This window comes from Capra hircus, chromosome 1, assembly GCF_001704415.2.
Source record: "Capra hircus breed San Clemente chromosome 1, ASM170441v1, whole genome shotgun sequence".
Classification (NCBI taxonomy): Eukaryota; Metazoa; Chordata; class Mammalia; order Artiodactyla; family Bovidae; genus Capra; species Capra hircus.
Genome location: NC_030808.1, coordinates 66,560,425 through 66,582,156, shown reverse-complemented (window position 1 = coordinate 66,582,156; position 21,732 = coordinate 66,560,425). Strand labels below are relative to the sequence as shown.

Below are 21,732 nucleotides of genomic sequence, written 5' to 3'. Positions count from 1 at the left end.
GCGCGATCGGACATGTGAGTGCATGTTCGCAGCGTGAAACTTCATGTGCAGGGGCCTTAGTGTGATATATTCTTGGGCCTGTAGAAATGTAATAGATTTGAAATGTATCTGCTAATAACAGCTCAGGGTTAGGTGAGTGGGAACAAACCTACGTTAAGCTAAGGAAATAACATAGATGATAAAGTAATAATAACTGTTGTTGGGTTTGTAACATTATATAACAACAGTATGATAAAATGAGAAAAGGGATAGAATTATATAACATAATGTTTCTATATGTCCTTGGAATTTAGGGAGTGTTAAGTCTGAAGCTGATTCTGAGAAATGAAAGTGTATGGAAAGCCCTTGAGTAACTCATAGGGGGAAAAAACAAAAAAATACAGTGAAAAATCACTGTAGAAAATTTTAACTGCTTCATTAAAAAATATTTATTACAAAAGAAAGCAGTAATAGAGGAATAAAAGACATGAGACAGAAAATAAAAAATGAAAAAGCAGTCATCATGCCAACTGTATCAGTAATAACACTAAATATGAATTAAGTAAACAGTCTAATTAGAAATGCAGAAATTGTCAGACTATATCCAACTATATACTCTCTATAAGAGACATACGTTATTTACCTTATTTTATTTTTTGGCTGGATCGTGGCACATGGGATCTTAGTTCCTTGACTGGAGATTGAACCCATGCTCCCTGCAATGGAAGTGTGGAGTCCTAACCACTGAACTGCTAGGGAAATCACTGAGACATATTATAAGTTCAAACATACGGATACATCTAACGTATAAGTATGGAAAAAGATGAATAAGTAGCAACTAGGAAGAAGCTGGAGTGGCTATACCAATAACAGAATAGATTTTAAAACAAAGAATGAACACGTGTACACCCGTGGCGGATTCATGTTGATGTATGGCAAAACCAATACAATACTGTAAAGTAATTAGCCTCCAATTAAAATAAATTTATATTAAAAAAACCAAACAATGTTACTAGAGATAAAGAGAGACACTTTATGGTGATAAAAGGGTCAATCCACTAGATAGGTCCAAATTATTATATGTACCTAATAATAGCATCAAAATACATGAAGCAAAAACTGACAGGAAAGAAAAGGAAATAATAGTTCAACAATAATGGTTGGGAGACTTCAATTACTGTACTTTTAATAATGGACAGAACCACTTAGCATAAGGTCAGCAAAGAAACACCGCTATATATGGACATGCGGAGGGTGAGATGTATGGGAAAAGTAACATGGAGACTTACATGACCATATGTACAATAGATGGTCAACGGGAGTTTGCTTTATGGCTCAGGAAACTCAAACAGGGGCTCTGAATCAACCTAGAAGGGTGGGATGGGGAGAGAATATATGTATACCTATGGCTGATTCATGTTGAAGTTTGACAGAAAACAATGAAATTCTGTAAAGCAATGATCCTTTAATAAAAAAATAAAAATGAAACAACACTATAAACCAACTAGACCCAGCAGATATGTATAGAACACATCACCACCTAGCAACAGCAGAACGTGTATATTATTCTCAAATGCATGTGGGACATATTTTAGGACACACCGCGTGCTGGGCCACAAGACAAACCCAACACATTTAAGAGGATTGAAATAGTACAAAGGTTGTTCTCTGACCGCCATGTAGAGAATTAGAAATGAAAGCAGAAAGGAATTTGGGGAACTCATAAACATGTGGAAGTTAAGGAACATATTCCGAAATAGTCTGTGGGTCAAAGAAGAAAAAGAAAGGGAAATCAGGAAATGCTTTTAAGATAAGTGAAAATGAAGTTAGCATCTAAGAAAACTTAGGGACTACAACTAAAGCAGTGCTTAGAGGGAAATTTCTAGCAATAAATGCCTCAAGAAAGAGGAAAGATCTCAAATCAATAACCTAACCTTCTTTAGTAAGTCACTGGAAAAAGAAGAGCAAAATAGAAGGATGGAAGTAGTAAAAATAAGATAAAAATTAATGAACTAGAAAATAGAAGAACAGTAGAGAAAATTAAGTAAGCCAAAAACTGGTTCTTTGAGGAGACCAACAAAATTGAGAAACCTTAGCTAGGTTGAGAAAGAAGACTCAAATTACTAGAGTCAGAGATGGAGAAACCTTAGCTAGGTTGAGAAAGAAAACTCAAATTGCTAGAGTCAGAGATGGAAGAAGGAACATAACTAAAAATAAGAGAATGATAAAGGAATCTTATGACCAGCTGTGTACCAATGTTACATGCATTCGTGCATGCTTAGTGCTGTTTGACTCTTTGTGATCCCAGGAACTGTACCCCATCAGGCTCCTGTGTCCATGGAATTTTCCAGCAAGAATACTGAAGTGGGTTGCCATTTCCTACCCCAGTAAGTTTCATAGCTTAGGTAAAATGGACACATACTTTTGGAAAGGCTAAAACTGGCTGAAACAGATAATTGAATAGACCTGCAACAAGTGAAGAGATTGGATTAATCATAAAAACTCCTGCAAAGAAAAGCCCTAGCCTGCTGAATTCTACCAGACATTTAAAGAATTGACTAATTCTTCACCAACTCTTGCAAAAAACTGAAAGGAATACTCCCCAACATATTTTATAAAGCTAATATTACCCTGATGCTGAGGACATCATAAGGGGAGTACAGACCAATATCTCTTACAAATATGAACACAAAAATTTTCAATAAAATACTAGCAAACTAAAGTTAGCAACACATAAAAAGGTTTATACAGCATGACTAAGTGGCATTTATCCCATAAATGTAAGGTTCACACACCAATTATGTAATACTATATCAGTAAATAAAAAACAAAAGTTTTTGCAACAGATGGAAACATTTTTTGGACAAAATTCTAATACCCTTTACTGATCAAAAGAAAAAGCATGAAAACTATGCATTAAGAAAGAACTTCCTACACATGATTAAAAAGAACATTTATGAAAATTTGGAAGGTGACGTCACAGTTGGTGTTGAAATACTGGATACATTCTTGTAAAATCAGGAATGTAAGACAAGATTGTCAACTCTCCACTTCTGTATGACATTGTATTGGAAGTTCTGATTGTGGCAATTATGCAAGAAGAAGAAAAGGAATTGGAATGAAAGTAGCAAACCTATCTCTGGCAGGTGACATGATCTTGTACGCAAAAAATCCTAAAGAATCCACTAATACATTAACAAGTTCAGTTCTGAAAGGTTGTGGGATACAAAAATCAACATATAAAAATTGATTGTATTTATATAGATTTGTTATGAACAATTCAAAGGTGAAATTAAGAAAATAGTTCCATCTACAGTAGCATAAAAGTACTTAGTAAATTTGACAAATGTACTCTGAAAACTACAAGACTTTGTTGAAAGACATTAAATATCTAAGTAAAAAAAAATTGTCTTCATGGGTTGAAAGATTAACATTAAGGTGGCAGTACTCCCCAAACTGATTTACTGATTCCATGCAGTTCATATTGGAATGCCACCTGACTTGTAGAACTTGACAGACTGATTCTAAAAGTCAAATGGAATTCTAATAGTCACATGGAATACACTCATAGTGTATCCATCCATCTAGGCAAGTCAAAACAGTCTTTAAAAAAAAATGATAAAATACTATTCATACTTTGTGATGTTAAGACTTACTTTAAAAAAATTGGTAATCGAGGCTTTGTGGAATTGGCACAAGGATACACATACAGATCAAGGGAATAGAATTGAAAGGTGAGAAGTAAAACTATCTGTAATCGACTGATTTTCAACAAGAGCATCAAGACTATACAAAAGAGAAAGAATGGTTTTTCATTTTTCAGTAGTGCTGGAACTACTGGTAGCCATATGCGAAATAATGTAGTTGGATCCTTAACGTCAAACCATACCTAACTCAAAATGGATGACAAGTCTAAATTTAAGGGATAAGACGCTAAAACTCTTAGAATGAAGCTGAGGGTTAAGAATTGCTAAGTATGGCACTAAGAATATTAAAAACTTTGTGCTTCAGAGTATAACATTGGGACTTCCCTGGTGGTCCAGTGGTTAAGAACCCACCTTCCATTGCAGGAGACACAGGTTCAATCCCTCATTAGGGAGCTGAGATATCCCGCATGCTGCAGGCAACTAAGTCTGTACTGCCAGTAGAGAGAAGCCTGTGTGCTGCAACTAAGACCTGATGCGGCTAAAAATAAAACATTAAAAATTACAAAGTGTACTATCAAGAAAGTGAAAATTTGACAACCTATAAAATGGAAGAAAATATTAACAAGTCGTATATCTGACAGGGACTTCTATGTAGAATAAAGAACCCTTACAGCTCAGTGGTAAAAATGACAACCCAATTTAAAAATGGGCAAAGAATCTGAGTAGAAATTTTTATGGAGGATGTATATTGGCAAACAAATAGGTTTAAAGACATCTGCCCCACTAGAATGGCTGAAATCAAAAGGTTGTGATACTTTGCTATACACCCGAAACTAACAAAGTATTGTAAATCAACTATCCTTCAGTTTAAAAAAAAGTTGTGATAACAGGTGTTGGTGAGAATGTGGAGAAATTGGCAGCCCTTGTACACTGCTTTTGTAAATGTAAAATGGTGCAGCCACTTTGGAAAAATAGTTTGGCACTTCTTGAAATGATTAAATGGAGTATATAGATATATACCCACGAGAAATGACAACAGATCTGTATAAAAACATGTCCATAAATGTTTATGGAAGCACATTTCAGAGTAGCTAAAAAAAATGGAAAGAACCCGAATGTCCATCATTTGATGAGTAGATCAATATAATGGAGTTTATCTATACAATGGGATATTATTCAGTAAAAAAGGAATAAAGTACTAATATATGCTGCAACTTGGATGAGCTTTGAAAATACCATGCTAAGTGGAAGAAACCAGGCACAGAAGATTACATATATTCAATTCATATAAAATATCCAGACTAGAAGCAATAGCTTTTTGAGGTGGTGAAAATGTTTAAAAATTGACTGGTGTTGATTGCATATAGTTGTGAATATGCTAAAAGACACTGAATTGCAGACTTTAATAAAGCTGTTTAGCCTTTAGACATTCCTATGGGGTAGGTCTGGGCGTTTATATATTTAAAAAAGTGAACTGTTAAAGTAACAGAGCTCTTCCTAGTAAGCTAAGCTCCTCTGTTTCCTCTCATTTTTGTAGAAATCATGACTGCCCCAGGAAAAGAGAACTTTCGCCTGAAAAGTTACAAAAATAAGTCCCTGAATCCTGATGAGATGCGCAGAAGGAGGGAGGAAGAAGGACTACAGTTACGTAAGCAGAAAAGAGAAGAGCAGGTAAGTCCTTTACCCATACTAATTGTTCTTAAAGAACTTAATGTTCTATTTCAGTCCTGGCTGCACCTTCCTGTATCTTAATTTTAATAATGTTTTATATATATATATCCCCCTCCCAACAATAAAATCAACTTATTTTAGGGGTATGGGAGTGGAGGTGATGTCGAATGTAGGAATGAGGTTCTCATGTTCCCAATTACTATTTAATTACTACTTAATATTTTGGCCTATTTGTTTTATTTTTCTAAAGTTACAACTTCTTTTAAGATTCTGTGTGTATATTAATGAATTCTGAAGTGACCAGTTTGAGAATTGGTCCCTTGCTTTTCTTTCTAAAGTTTAATTTGAAAATTTATCAACATGTACAGAAATAAAGAATAGATATTGAATCTTATAAACGCATCCTTTGGGTTCATTGTTTGTCAACAGTTTGCTGTACTTGCTTTGTGTCTATCTTTATATTTCTTTAGTACCTAGTATTTTAAACAAAATTTCAAGAAGTCAATCTTTTCACCCCTAAATTCTGTATTATTCATAATGACATTTAGGACAAGGATTTTGATCATTTTAACCTTAGAACATCTGCAGGAGAATCTGACACTCACCGTCATTTTACCTTTCTCTAAAAATCCTTAGGACAAATGGTCCATCACTTTTGGCCAGGAAATTTTTTAGGTTTTTTTTTTCGCTAAGACTTCAGTTTGGAAGGACCATTTGACCCCTACACTATAAAAAGCTCCATAAAAGGAAGGTGAATAGTCAGTACCCTTCATACCTGAGAAATAGGTAATCTGTTATAAATATTTTACAGTTACAGTGAGTTATTCAACATACACTATTCTTTTGCATAACACTGCACCGGATAATCCAACTATTTGAAGTCCAGGTATAGCAAATTAAGTTCTTAACAGTCTGTTTTACCATCTTTTGAAAGCAACCACTTACTCATAAAAGGATGAGTTTCTCTTGGTTTCTTGTTGCATCTTTATTCATCTGTGTCTTAGTGAAATGGAACATTTTCTTTGGATGAGCTCTTATTTAGCTTCTGTTTTGTGGGTAAATTGCACTATTTGGAGCTAACAGCACTGTTACATCTTTATATTCACATGTAAATACGAATTACATGTGTGTATGCACACAAGAACAAGTATAGATCTGAATATAACCAGTAGACTATGCGTTATATTTAGCATAAAGCCATTTGAAGATGATGTAATGGCAGTCTGCCAATAACAGTATTTATTTTATACTGTTTTCTTCTTGGTGATAGGAACTTCATGTTATTGGACTTCGTTGTAAAATTTATATAAACGAAATAAGTTTTTCATATTCAATTGTCTGAAGGCAGATGCTCTGTCCGTGGCAAGTATGGTCCCATTTACCTGCCTAAAAACCTTTGTAGTTGACCTTCTGTCATCTTCATTGTATGACAGCTGGAACTGTGATAGGGCCTTAATACATTTGTATGATAGGGTTCTGAAATATTGTTCTATTTAAAATTTTAATTTTGTTGTGTCATATATGCCATCTTATGTAGGGAGAACTGGTAAAGCAAATTAGGCTTCTTACTATCACAGCAGTACTTGTTTCATGCCTAGTTTGTAAAATAGTAAACATCAGTAAAAAGCAGATTGATTGAAGGACTGTTTCTCTTTTCACAGTTGCTCAGTCATCTATCTGGAAAAGGCACAGGCTTTGGCCAGCTGTGCAGCTAGATTTGAGGGTAGGACAGGAATTGATGCTGCCAAGTACACAGAAGATAACAGCAGAGCTGTTAGAGCTTTCCTTTCAGTGGACTAGTACTTAATATCTGTTATTTAGGCTGCACTATATAAATGACCTTTGTTTATTTGACGCCAGTAGAACAAAATTTTAAATTTATTAGCTGATGTCATTCTGATTGAGTCAGTTTTATTTTTTTATGTATAAAAAGATGAAATTTATAGTTACTATTAAAATAGTAACTATTTTGAAATAAGCAGAATCTTGCTAACTCAATGTGAGTAGGTAACATAATGCTGCTAAAAAGTTTGTTTGAACTGTAATGATAAAGCATGAAGGTTTGCTTGATGTTTTTAGTTACAAGAAATATCTTGTGAAGTAAGCAAATTGATAAAACTTGTAGACAGCCAACTTTTCCCATTGAATAACTTGTTGACAATTTCATGGTATATAATTTTATATGGTATATACAATTTATATTGTATATAAATCATGATTGTTTTGGTAGTTACTGTCTTTTTTAACTCATTTTTTGAGACAGTAAGGATGGAATTTGAAGGCATTGTGTGGAGTGAGATAAGCCAGAGAAAGACACGTATTTATATGTGGAATCTAAAAACAAAAAACCTGAACTCCTAGAAAAAGAGATCAGACTTGTAGTTACCAGAGGTGGATGATTAGGGAAGGGAGAATTGGAGGAAGGTGGTCCAAAGGTACAAACTTCCAGGTACAAGATACGTAAATGCTGGGGATACAGTGTACATCATGACCGTAGCTAACATTGGTATATGATATATGTAGGAAAGAGAATTTTTTTTCCATCTGTGAGTCTGTTTCTCCTTTGACATTTGTTTTTTGTTTTAAATTCTACATATAAGTGGTAACATAGAGCATCTATTGTCTTTCTTTCTGACTTATTTCACTAAGCATAATCCTCTCTGGGTTCATCCACTTTGTTGCAAATAGCAAAATTTCATTCTTCTTTCATTTTTTGAGGAACTTCTGTAGTGGCTATACCAGAGTCTCTTTTGATACTTTAAATGTGTTTGATCCACACTCAGCGGCTTCCATTGTTTCCAGCAGCAAGTCTTCTGTCGATCTTACCTTTGTTTCCCTGCGTGTGAAATGTCTTTTACCTTTGGCTACTTTGTTTTTTATCTTTTGATTCCTGAATGTAAACAGTTTGATACAATGTTCTATCATATTTTCTTCATATTTCTTCCTGGAGTTCTTAGAGATTTTAGATTTGTGGGTTTGTATTTTTCACAGATTTGGAAAAGTTTTGGCCACTGATTTTCCAAATATATTTCCCTACCCCCACCTTGAGGCTCCAGTTGCATGTACAATAAGTACTTGATGTCACACAGCTGACTTACATTTTGTACATATTTTCTCAGCCTTTTTTTCCATCTCGTTTATTTTGTGATGTCCTTAATTCCCTAATCTTTTCTTCTACAGTATCTGCTCTTAATCACACCCAACATACTTTTCATAAAGTTGTACTTTTTATATCTAGGTGTTTGGTTTGCTTTTTTAAAATATTTTTTAAAAAATCTCTCATCATGTTTATACTTTTTTGTAGTTTTGAACACATGGAATATATTTTTAACTATTTTAACTCCTTGTCCAGTTCTGCCATTTTTTTCATTTCTAGGTGATTTTGATTGATATGATTGCCTTTTCTTTTCCTCATAGGTAGTCTTTTCTTAGCTCTTGTGTGTGCTTGTAGTTATTGATTGAATACAGAGCATTGTAATTTTTACCTCCTGTTGTTTGAGTTTTTGTATTCTTTTAATATGTATAATTCTCTGAATTTGTCATTGCTTATAGTTAAGTTACTTGAAACCAGTTTGCATGTATAATCTAGGACTAATTTACCTTACTGCTGAGGCGGTACCCTTCTGAGTATTCTACTCAGTGCCCCATATATTAGGTCTTCCCAACCCAGGGATGGAACTTGGATCTCCAGCATTGCAGGTGAGCTCTTTACCATCTGAGCCACCAGGGAACTGTACACTTTTCTATTCCAGCCAGGTGAAACATGAATAATTTCTTAACCTGTGTGACCTCTAAAATTATTCTGCATGCTCCTTGAAGGCAATTTCTTTTCCAGCTTTTGACTGTTTCCTCACACCACCTGTTTTTTCAGTACAAAGCTAATTAAGGGGAATCTTTTGCAGGTTTTGGAGTTTGTTCTTTTTGTTGATTTCTTTGTCTTAAATATCCTGCCTTTAGATTCTAGATGTCTTGGCCTCCTTGGTTCTGAATGCCATCTCAGTTGAGGGGGCTGCTTGACCCTGTTAGGTTCACTCTAAGTGTGCTGTAGCCTAGAAACTCCATCCAGGCAATCTGAGGCAATAGGACTAATCTTGTTTCTCTTCTTCTGAAGGATCACTGCCTCTGTTGCCTGCAATCTGGTGTCTGATAATTATTATTTTAGGGATTTTGTCTGCTTTTTTTAGTCATATGGGGCGAGAGGATAAGTTGTTGTTACTCTACCATGGCTTAATGAATAAGTGTACTTCCTAGTATGTAATAGAAGGCACTGTAGTGGGTTTCCTTTAATCAGAACTATTCTCCTTTGCCTCCACAAATTAGTAGGTGCTTTAAAAGTAGCATTCAAGCAGTCATCATTTGTCATCATTGGTTGCTGGACAGATTGGGAAGGTCAGGAAATCTTTATCCACCATCCATTAGGATTAGGAGGGAGGTATTAAGTTATCCCAGCATTTTTATCCTATTTTTCCTGATGTATTGGTATGTCTGTCCTGTCAACTCCTTCAGGAGTGAAATGACCAAGCATGCCCTGCTTCTTTTTCAACTTTACTTTTTTTTATGTCTCACGTAGTGTCCAGGCCTCTATTGGTAAGTTTTACCTCATCAAGTGTTGGTGATAATATCTTTTAGTAGTTAATTGCATTAGATTAAAAGACTGGAGAATTCTGAAATAGTTTCTCATCAGAAAGGTTGAAGGAGGCACAAACGTTAGAATTTTTTAAATGATTTTCAAAAAGCTCCATCTTTATTGCCTTTTAAAAGTGGGATGCCTAGTGTTTGAATGTTGAGCTACCTTTGTTAGTTTAGTAACAATCTTTTATTTTTTAGTTATTCAAGAGAAGAAATGTTGCTACAGCAGAAGAAGAAACAGAAGAAGAAGTTATGTCAGATGGAGGCTTCCATGAGGCTCAGATTAATAACATGGAGATGGCACCAGTAAGTAGGATAATGAAATAAATGCTTTTTCCTTTTTTCTGACGAAGATACGAGGTTTAGATCTTTTTTAGAGTTAAAAAAAAAAAGGTAGGGGAGTTCCCTGGTGGTAGTGATTAGGATTCTGGGCTTTCGTGGCTGTGGCCTACATTCCATGGTTGGGAAACTGAGGTCCTGGAGGCCATGAGGTGTAGCCAAGAAAAGAATAAAAAAAAATAGGTTAGATGGCTCCAAAAAGTACCTGGTGTTTCATTTTTAAAAGGAAACTATGTCTGTAAACTCATGGTTCATTAAGTGTTTATTATATTTTGAACCTACATACAGTTTAACAGAATTAACTAAATTATGAAAATTAATTCAGCTGTTGAAACTTTAAAAGATAGTTATAAAATTATTCCTTAGAAGTTGATAACAAGGGCTTTGCTGTTCGCCTGAAACTGTCATGATATTGTTTGTTAATCAGCCATACCGCAATACAAAATAAAAAGTAAAAGAAGTGCTTGCTTCGGCAGCACATATACTAAAATTGGAACGATACAGAGAAGATTAGCATGTCCTGTGTGCAAGAAGGACATGCAGGTTCATGAAGCAGTCCATATTTTTTGCATTTGAATCAGTTCTAATGAGGTGGATGAAACTGGAGCCTATTATACAGAGTGAAGTAAGTCAGAAAGAAAAGCACCAATACAGTATATTAACGCACATATATGGAATTTAGAAAGATGGTAACAGTGAACCTATATGCGAGACAGCAAGACTCACAGATGTAAAGAACAGACTTTTAGACTCTGTGGGAGAAGGCGAGGGTGGAATGATTTGAGAGAATAGCATTGAAACATGTATATTATCATATGTGAAATAGATCACCAGTCCAGGTTTGATGCATGAGACACGATGCTGGTGCACTGAGATGACCCTGAGGGATGGGATGGGGAGGGAGGGGGGAGGGGGTTCAGGATGGGGGACACATGTACACCCATGGCTGATTCATGTGAATGTATGGCAAAAACCACTACAGTATTGTAAAGTAATTAGCCTCCAATTAAAACAAATAAGTTTTTAAAAAAAAGTTAAAGAAAAAAAATGTTGATAACAAGGCATGCTTAAAAGGAATTTCCAATTTGTTACTCATTCCAAGTACAAAATTGGGCATATTCATAGGTTTTAAAACATTGGTTCTACATCACAACTGTTGAAATTTTCTATTATAACCCATTTTGTAACTTTCTTGAGGGTTACATAAACAGATAAAAATTATGCTTTATTTATATGGATATAACACTTGTCTAGATTTTCAGTTTATTTTGTTCAGTTGTGTGTAATGTTTTAAAAAATCATATATATGCATGATTTTCAAAAAAAGAAAAATCTTTCTCCTCTACCTTACCCAGTTTCTTTTCCCACTGGCAGCCACTGTTACTAAATTCTCAACTTACTCCTTTTGAGAAAAATCCCCCTCTTTTTGACAAATAGTAGTATATTATGCACAGTATTTTACAGATTTTTTTTCTCTTTCAGTTTTTATGGACCAGCTTTCTTTTGGGATTAGAGCAGTTTAAATTGCTTTGAAATCTATGTAAACGTGTTGCCAACACTATTATTTTGTGGTGAATTCTTACAGACTCTTCAGGAAGTTGAGCTGTCTTTTTTTTTTTCAAGTAGATGTTAAATGATTATGATGTATTTTGTGAACAGTATTAGGGTTCTACAGAGTTAATAGAACAAATTTGGGGATTGGGAGAGAGGAAGAGAGAGATTGGTTGATCTATTGATTATTTGAGTTTTCAGTAATTGGCTCATGCAATTGGAGCTGGTAAGTCTGAAATTTGTAGGTAAGGTAGTAGGCTGGAAATTCAGGTAAAAGTTTGAGACTGATTTCCTTCTTTTAAGAAACCTCAATCTTTGCCCTTCAACTGATTGAATAAGGCCCACACACATTTTGGAGGTTAACGTGTATTGATTAAAATGTTAATCACATCTAAAAAATAACCTTCACGGCAACATTTAGACTGGTGTTTTTCCAAACGGCTGGGTACCACAACCTAACCAAGTTCATGCATAAAATTAACTATCCCAATCTACTTCTTATCGTTGTGGCATCCATATGCAGCGCTTTAAACTGAGTCTCAGATAAAGACAATGACAAGATCATACATACTCATAACATGATATAGCTGTCCTTCATGCAGCTGAAGATCTACTAACCTTTTCCTCAGAAGGGGAAAAATCGTTGAGTTATTTCACTTTGATATCCTTTAACTTGCTATGATATAAAGTTAACTGTTTTTAAATACTGTGAATGTAAAGTCAATATATCTTACATGATAAAGAGATAAGAGAGGGAAGAAAAGATATTTGTGAAAGCATAGTCTTAACAGGATCATGTAAGTACTTTTGTTTATTCAGGAATCAGACTTAAAAGTTTCAAAGTTACTTTGAAAAGTTACTTTTCTGACTCTTAAGAGCAGAATGCTTCATTCTGCCATGGGTTATTCTTGTTCAGTCACCCAATTGTGTCTGACTCTGCAACCCCATGGACTGCAGCATGCCGGGCCTCCCTGTCCCTCACCATCTCCCAGAGTTTGCCTGAGTTCATGTTCATTGCATCAGTGATGCTGACCAGCCATCTCATCCTCTGATGTTCTCTTCTGCCCTCAATCTTTCACAGCATCAGGGACTTTTCAAATTAGTCGTCTGTTCGCATCAGATGACCAAAATACTGGAGCTTCAGCTTTAGCGTTAGTCCTTCCAGTGAATATTCAGGATTGATCTCTCTTAAAATTGACTGGTTTGATCTCCTTGCTGTTCAAGGGACTTTCAGAAGACTTCTCCAGCACCACAGTTCGATGGCATTGATTCTTTGGTATTCTGCCTTTTTTATGGTCTAGCTCTCATAGTCGTACATGACCACTGGGAAGACCATAGCCTTGAATATACGGATCTTTTGTCAACAGAGTAATGTCTCTGCTTTTCAACACACTGTCTAGGCTTGTCATCAGTTTCCTGCCAAAACGCAGTCATTTTCTGATATGGCTGTAGTCACCACCTGCAGTGATTTTGGAGTCAAGAAGAGGAAATCAGTCACTATTTCCACCTTTTCCCTTTCTGTTTACTGTGCAGTAATAGGCCGGATGCCATGATACTTGTTTCTTAAATTTTCGGTCTTAAGCCGACTCTTTCACTCCTTCACCCTCAACAAGAGGCTCTTTTGTTCCTCTTCACTTTCTGCCATTAGAGTGGTGTCATCCGCATATCTGAGGTTGTTGATATTTCTCCCACCCATCTTGATTCTAGCTTGTAACTCATCCAGCCTGGCATTTCTCATGAGCATATAGGTTAAGCAAATAGGGTGACAGCAGATAGTCCTGTTGTACTCCTTTCTCAATCTTGAACCAATCAGTTTTTCCATGTAGGGTTCTAACTATTGCTTCTTGGACCGTATACAGGTTTTTTAGGAGACAAGTAAGATGGTCTGGTATTCCCATCTCTCCTAAGAGCTTTCCACAGTTTGTCATGATCTACATAGTCCAAGGCTTTAGCATGGTTGATGAAATATAGATAGATGTTTTTCTGAAGTTCCCTTGCTTTCTCTGTAACCCAGCAAATGTTGGCAATTTGATCTCTAGTTCCTCTTCTTTTCTGAACCCAGCTTGGACATCTGGAAGTTCTTGGTTTGCATAATGCTGATGCCTAGCATGTAAGATTTTAAGCATGACCTTACTGGCATGGGAGATGAGTACAGTGGTTAGTACTCATCTGATTGTTAGCACATTCTTTGGTACTACCCTTCTTGGGAATTGGAATGAGGCTTGACCTTTTCCAGTCCTGTGGCCGCTGCAGGGTCTTCCAGATTTGCTGACATAATGAATGCAAAATCTTGATGGCATCATCCTTGAGGGATTTGAATAGTTCTGCTGGAATTTCATTGCATCCACTAACTTTATTAACAGCAGTGCTTCTTAAGGCCCACTTGACTTTGCACTTCAGAATGTCTGGCTCTGGGTGACTAACCACACCATTGTAGTAATCTGTTTCATTAAGATCTTTTTTATACAGTTCTTCCGTGTATTCTTTCCATCTCTTGATCTCTTCAACATCTGTTATGTCTCTACCATTTTTATCCTTTATTTGTTATTCTTAAGTGTTAGATATTGCTTACCAACCATCTAGCATTTACAACTTAGTGCAGTTTTCCTCTATTTATCTTATTATTACCTTTCATGAAATGATAAGAACTTTATTTCATTGTGAAAAGTGATCCTGAGAAGTAAGTTTACTAATGCTGGGGATGGGTTTTGGGAAAGCACTAAGAAAGCAAGAGACTAGTGGAAAACTGAAAGGTTTTTATAAAGCAAGAAAATAGAAACTTTAAGAGTCAGCTGTTGAATTTGGTAGTGGCTAGAATCTGTGATTTATACAAGACTACTCTGTATTCATTAAGTAAATATTTGTTGAACATCTACAGTATGCCAGCCATCAGGGATAAAGTGGTAAGATAGGGTGTTTGGCTTTCATGAAGCTTATAGAATACTAGGGGACCTAAGCAATAAACAGGTAACTGAGAAGAATGATAGTGAAAAGGGCTGGGCATAGGATTAAAGTAGAATGATGTGGTAGAGAGCGAGGAGCTGCTTTAGATTTGGAGGTCAGGAAAAGCCTTGTTTTAGAACTTAACATTTAATCTGAATGCAAGGAATAGCCAGCCATGTGATGAGCAGGAGAGGAAGAAGAATAAATGCCTTATCTTAGTGTTTACTATTAAGGTTACTTTCTCAACAGTTGTGAGTTTTTTAATGACAGACAAAGATTTTTGGCTTCATCACATTATTTATCATCTCATGCTTTTATACATGCAAAGATTATGCTACCTTTGTGTAACTCAGTAACTTGGCCACTTATCTTTGTTTTCCTTTGAATTTAAGTTAAAATTTTATTATATATGCTTTTTGTTTGTGATTCCAGGGTGGTGTTATTACTTCTGACATGATTGAAATGATATTTTCCAATAGCCCAGAGCAACAGCTTTCAGCAACACAGAAATTCAGAAAACTGCTTTCAAAAGGTGAGTTCTGAATATGTTTTTTTCATTTATGTACAGAATATTACTTTCCCATAATCTATTTTTTCAACATAGATAACTTGCTTTGGAGTATGTCTATCAACAGAATAAAAGGATGCTTATAGACATGTATATTATGAGCCATGGCTAGTTTTTTTATTTCTTTTTTTTATTTGTGTGATCTTACCAGTACCAGAAGGTGGCATTATTTTCATATCTGAGGCATTTTATAAAAGAGCTTAAAGTGATAAGAGTAGCAACATTCCATGTTAATTTAAAATGAGAAACTCTACTCTTTTTTAAGAAAAACTTAAAGTATCACTTGGAAGAGTAGTGATTATTGATTTTAATGTTAGCAGTTTATTGCTGATTTAAGTATGGATTTATTAGTGGAAAGGATAGCTGCCTTTTTTTTTTTTATAATTAGAGTAGGATGAGATGTGATACTTCTTATCTTCTGAGCACATAAGAACTCTGGAACTCTAAGCCACATAGAAATATTGATAGTAAATACTTAAAATAGTTGGCCTTCCTCCCTGCCCCTCAATAGTAGGTTATGGTTATTTGGAATCATTAGTGATAAATTAATATATCTCTTGAGGAAAACTAGAATGAAAACATACCACCATAGAAAAAGATAATTGTTTTGTGCACAGCAACCTGTTAAATATACCTCCCTACCCCCCCACTCCCTTCTAAAATGTCTTACCTCTTTACAGCATGCTGAAATGATTTTCTCAGACAGTGTGGTTTTCTAAGGCCTTTTGCCACTTTGCTACTTCCCTGCCTGTATTCTGGTTTGCCAGCAATTCTTAAAATGTGATAATTAGAATATGATATTTATTATATTCTTATTACTCTGAAGTGTGTGGGAGATTGTCTTCCTTGTTTTGAAACAATGTATTCCAATAATGTACTTCAGGCTAGCATCATTTATTTTGGTGGCCATGGCATAGTAATGTTTTATTGTCTTTTCAACGGTCTATACTCCCTAGTGGAGAAGGCAGTGGCAACCCACTCTAGTACTCTTGCCTGGAAAATCCCATGGATGGAGGAGCCTGGTGGGCTGCAGCCCATGGGGTCGCTAAGAGTCGGACATGACTGAGCAACTTCACTTTCACTTTTCACTTTCATGCATTGGTGAAGGAAATGGCAACCCACTCCAGTGTTCTTGCCTGGAGAATCCCAGGGATGGGTAAGCCTAGTGGGTTGCCGTCTGTGGAGTCGCACAGAGTCAGACATGACTGAAGTGACTTAGCAGCAGCAGCAGCATACTCCCTAGTACTTCCCTTTATGAACTGTTTTCAGGTTTTGTCTATGTAGCCATGTGAATTTTTAAAATTGCTTTAAAAGCTGAATGTTGCTCTACCCCTGTTATTTTATTGCCAGCTTGTTGCTGACTTATTGTTCTTTCTATATATTGTTTCTGTAATCTAGCATATTCATTTTTATTGTAATCATCAAATTTATTTGTTGTGTTTATATGAATGGTTGATAAAAATGTTGAACCAGGCAGAGGATATGTCATTAGAGCTTGCTGCAAATTAACATTGAACCATTAGTCATCTCTTTCCAGTGAGTCCATTGACTTGGCTGAGAGTCCCTAGTAGTGCTGTCATCCAGCTGCCATTTTTCTTCCAGAGCCACATGAATGTCATCAAAAACTTGGTCAGATCTCTTGCTGAAATTACAGTGCTAATTGTTTAGGACATTTCTTATCTATTTATCCAACAAATTTCTATTGACTTTATTTTTAAGATACTCTGTTGTCATAAATGAAAATGAGATTAATTTGGCAAGTCATTCTTATTTTCGCTGGCCCTTACTTATCACTACAGCTGTAAAATTAGATCCTGTAAAATCAGAATCTCCTAATCCAGTTTCTTAAGACAATTTATATTAAAAAAAAAAAAGACTTAACAGTGGTTGTCTTTTGATGTTTTCCCCCTACTTTCTAAGTTTTCTAAAATAATAGAGGCAGTAATTTTTAATTTTTAGGAATTCTGCCCATCATTTCATGTTAAGGCATCCCTTATTTTGAAATCTTTTAAGCTACCCTAGTTTCAAAGTGACCGAACTCAATTTTACATTTTTTTTTTTCTTTTTTAGATTTCCAACATGAAAGAGATGCTTAAATTGAGGGAGGGATATTATGAAGTTAGTTTGAGCTTTATAAAGTCCTTGACTTGAAATTAAAGGATTGTTTTTCTTTTATTTTATGGGGAGACAGAACCTAATCCTCCTATTGATGAAGTCATCAGCACACCAGGAGTAGTGGCCAGGTTTGTGGAGTTCCTCAAACGAAAAGAGAATTGTACACTGCAGGTGCGGACCATTTTCATTTCTTGCCTCATATTTTAATTTCCATTGCAAAGTTATATTTTGTATACAGATTTGTTACTTATTTTAATCTAGTTGAAGGATTAATTTTTTGATAGTGATGTTCTTGATAACCCATTGCAAGCTGCTTTCATTCCTTGTAAACATCCAGGTCCTTGGTTTTACTGTTTAAAATTCTTGTCATTTTTACTCATGTAAAAGATTATATTTTATAATGACTATGGATCATACTTAGCTGGTAGGGAATTCTTTGCAGTAGAGGATGACCCATTAAGGACCTAATGTGGACTCTGTAAAATTTGGTTTTGAAGGATTTTTAGATTATACTTGTTGGCTTTTTCGGGGCTTTGTAAACATGGGCTAGATCAGAGACTCACTGATTCCCAAACCTGGTTCTAATTAATCCTCTCCCCTCCCCACCCCAAAAGAGTTGACAAGGATGTAGCCTTGTTGGGAATCTGGGTGCTTTCTCCTGTGTTAATTTACTCTGTCAGTACTGTTGTATAGGAATTCCAAGAGAAAATTCTGTAACTTTGGTGTTAGATTATTTTTACAGTAAAAGAACCATGAACTAACTCGCATCTTGGAAGTTAGCTAGAAATTTAAAAATACTATATTGTTTCTGAATAGTCCAATCTTAAGTAAACTGGTAATTTTTCAGTAGCTAGGCTTCCTTGTAGTAACCAGCTGAATCAATTTCTGTGTTATTCTTTAACAAACTTATGTGATTCCTAAACTCTCACTTTTAGGATCTTTTCTGAGGGATTCAAGCCTTTTAGAAAGATTCTGCAACTCTAAAGATCAGTTAGGTCCCATGTAGATTACAAAATGGCTTATTTTTCCAAGTAGATACTTGCTAATAACAAGTTAATCAAAAAGATAACTTTCATCCTCTTGTTTAATTACCTTTGCCTTACTCTAAGGCTGCAATAAGGACTGGGGTATTTTTTTAATAAGTAATAGCTCATCTCCCCAGGTTCCTTACTGTCCAGAGCACTATTGATAATTCATAAGCTTGATGCTTTGTCTTGATATTTTCTCTCCTTTCTTCCCATCCCATCTTTGTCTTTCTTTTACCCTTTGTTGCGGTGATGAGTTCCTTCCAGAGGAAAAACAAGAAATCCAGAAAAGGTAGAGTACTTCAGTGTCCCATCAGTTTTCTTCTCCAGTTTGACACTTACTAATTCCCAAGTTCATTTGAATTAAGATTCTGTTTTGCTAGCTGCCTCCTGGATTGTAATTCTGATCCCCATCTAAGGCCAGGATCACCATACACCTGGAAAATAATCAGGTTCACCTAGAGAGCAAAGAAAGAGGACTTTTCTCAGAAAAAAAAGGAAATCCAGACTACCAACACTGCAGAGATCAGAGCCTGAGCCCCTAAGCAACCTGTCAAGAGAACCAGAGGGACCAAATGAAGAGCCTTACTGCAGTTTATCATTTGAAAAGCTTTATAGGAAGAGGGAAGTAGGGAAAATTACCATTTTGTTTATGTGAAAATATGTTTCTGTCCTGTCTCTGACAGCAGGAGTAATTTGGAGATCCTAAATTTACTCTTGGACTTGGTTTTTAGTAGATGGTTGAAGAGGTCCAGTTCCTTAATGGATTCATTAAAGGAAGATGGTATATCTAGTCCTAAGATGAAAAATGTCAGAGAATTGGATCTTTCCCCATTCCTACCCTCTCCAGTCCTCCCTAAAGAGCACAGTATATTCTCTCAGACCGTTCCATCTCCTAGCTAACACTTGTAAATTCTACATCATTTTGATTCTGTAATCCTGGAGTTTGTATCTTAACATATCTGAAGATAAAAGCCTTCAGAAATCTTTAATTTGCTTGTATCAAAATTCTCAGATTCCTCCCTTGTACAGACTGTTAATTAAGCTGAAAGATGAAGAAGTGATTCCTCTGGAAGTGACCACCTCATGATTTTCATCTTAGCAATCTAAAGACTGAGAGAGAAAACAAACCTGTCATCATCCTCAGATTTTCTTCTGTGTACATTTAACATAGTATTCTTTCTCCAGTGTGACTAATGGGTAATCTTGACTACCCCAAAAGCAGGAGGAATAAATATATTCCAAGAGGCTTCATGGTCAAATAATTAGGCATACTCTGGGAAGCTTGGAGGCTACTCCTTCCTCTGTCTCCTTGGAGAGCACTAGGATGTGAGTTGTCACTGATACTCCTACCTGCATGTTAGAAATTTGAATAGTGTGTCTTTTGGAATGAGATGTTTGCCATTTCTCTTCCAGAAAGAGAGTAATAATACATTGTCGTGATAGCTTAACTCACTAATAAATCCTTGGACAAATGTAATCCCCTCATTCCATATACAAAGAACTGTGAATCCTAGTGAAAGGTCTCTTCACTGTCTTTCTGGCTTTCCTCATCCCCAAACCAATGGGGTGTTGCAAACCAAGGTGATAGAAGTGCCTGCTTTGGGCAGTGCTACCTAAATACTCACTTGCCCTCAAATGAGATGATCGTGGATGGAATCTAGGACTTTGGAAGGAGACTATGCCATTTAACTAACAGCGTTCTCAAGCTTGTTAACATGTAGGCCTCAGAATACTTGAGCCCTTGACATGAGATTGGTCTGCCTTATGGTGTATTCCCTGGACCTACTTTGTTGGCATATTTGAGTCCAGGTCCAACATTTTTGTACTATCCTTTGCAATGCTGAGATGTATTCCCAAACCTTCTTAAAGAAACTTACAAAAATAGCTAGAATATAAGTAAATTGCCTCCTAGTTCCAGTCTTGAAACAGATATTCCTCTTAAAGTTGTAAATTTGAGTTAAATTTGTTTAGTTTTCCCATTTCTACCTTTCTTGTTGACACTAAAAGCTTAATGTGATAAACTGCAGTAAGCCTTCATCCTCCTATGTTTTTCGCATCTTCATTGAGCCCTCTACCTATCTTGAAAGGTTGCTCAGATGACTCAGGCACTGTTCTCTCCAGAGTTTGATATCTGGGTTTATTTTTCTGATGTGAGCCTCTCTTTTCACTTGCTCTCCAGGTGAGCCTGGCATTTGCTAGGAACCAGAGTGGAACCGGCAAAGTGGCCAGCAACAGAGTCCTGATCCAAATGGAGAAAGGGAACCAGGCGTACTTCAACCTGGAGTGGGAAACTTGATAGGAGGTCAGAAGTACTTCAGTTTTGGATTCTTATTTTCCTTATTTAAGGAACTGGGCACCAAAAGGTAGAGATTGAGAAGGGAAAGAGAGAACATACCAAATCTTCAGTGTGCCCTTCAGATTTCAGTTGTAGGCTTATTTAGAAATTTCTGGACAGTGAAAAATAAGTGGAATTACAATTTGTAACCAATCACAGCTGCATGACAGGTTGTTTCCTCGCATGATGCCATTCTTAGAACACTAAGAATATAGTAGTTTAGAACAACAAAGAGGAGTAAAGATTATAGTTATTTGGGGTATTACTTCTGATGGTACCATTTCTTGGATTTTTTCGTTTCATCATGTTGCCGAGTTTTTCTTGGAGTTGCATAGTTACTTACTTAGATTACCCTTTCTGGCCATTTCTATATAATTTTATGCAGTTGTTTTTGGTATCAACTCTCGTGTTAGAATCTAGTCTGGGACCTGAGGCTGAAACATTCATCCCACTCAAAAAATAATGACTGTAATACCCAGTGAAAGAGAAACATAGTTCAAAGTTCACCCAGTTTTTTAAAAACATACTTACATATTAAATACATGTAAACACAAGAAGAAAGTTGCTTCTTGCAACACTTTAATAGGAGTTTAACTCATGGGGAATTCTCAGCCTATCCCTCCCTTCCTCTGTCTCTCTGTTTCTGTCTCTCACATACATACATAGATGTCACACATACACTTGGTGTAGAAAATTGCACAAACAGAGCTTGATAAGTTTTTACAAGGTAAACATCATAGTAATCTTCACCATTTGTGTGTGTGTGTGTATATGTATGTATTTTAATGCCTCATTAATCCATGAATATGATTTGGTTTTCTGTGGCTCTCTGGTTATAGTTATTCATCTCCTTCTGTCTCCAGTAATGGCAAAATTACTATCTGATTTCCAGTCTCACCAAGAGAGTCTTTGACTCTTCTTTGGATT

At 35.9% G+C, this 21,732-nt stretch overlaps 1 protein-coding gene across 1 annotated transcript in view; it reads left to right on the top strand.

The window, feature by feature from the left end:
* KPNA1 (karyopherin subunit alpha 1) overlaps window positions 1-21,732 on the top strand; it is a 69,301-nt gene that overhangs the window by 21,027 nt on the left and 26,542 nt on the right. Inside the window, exons 2-5 of the mRNA XM_018045578.1 lie at window positions 5,164-5,297; window positions 10,125-10,232; window positions 15,192-15,291; window positions 17,519-17,613. Coding sequence (XP_017901067.1) covers window positions 5,169-5,297; window positions 10,125-10,232; window positions 15,192-15,291; window positions 17,519-17,613 — 432 coding nt within the window. The 5' untranslated portion in view covers window positions 5,164-5,168. The remainder of the gene's footprint in view (window positions 1-5,163; window positions 5,298-10,124; window positions 10,233-15,191; window positions 15,292-17,518; window positions 17,614-21,732) is intronic.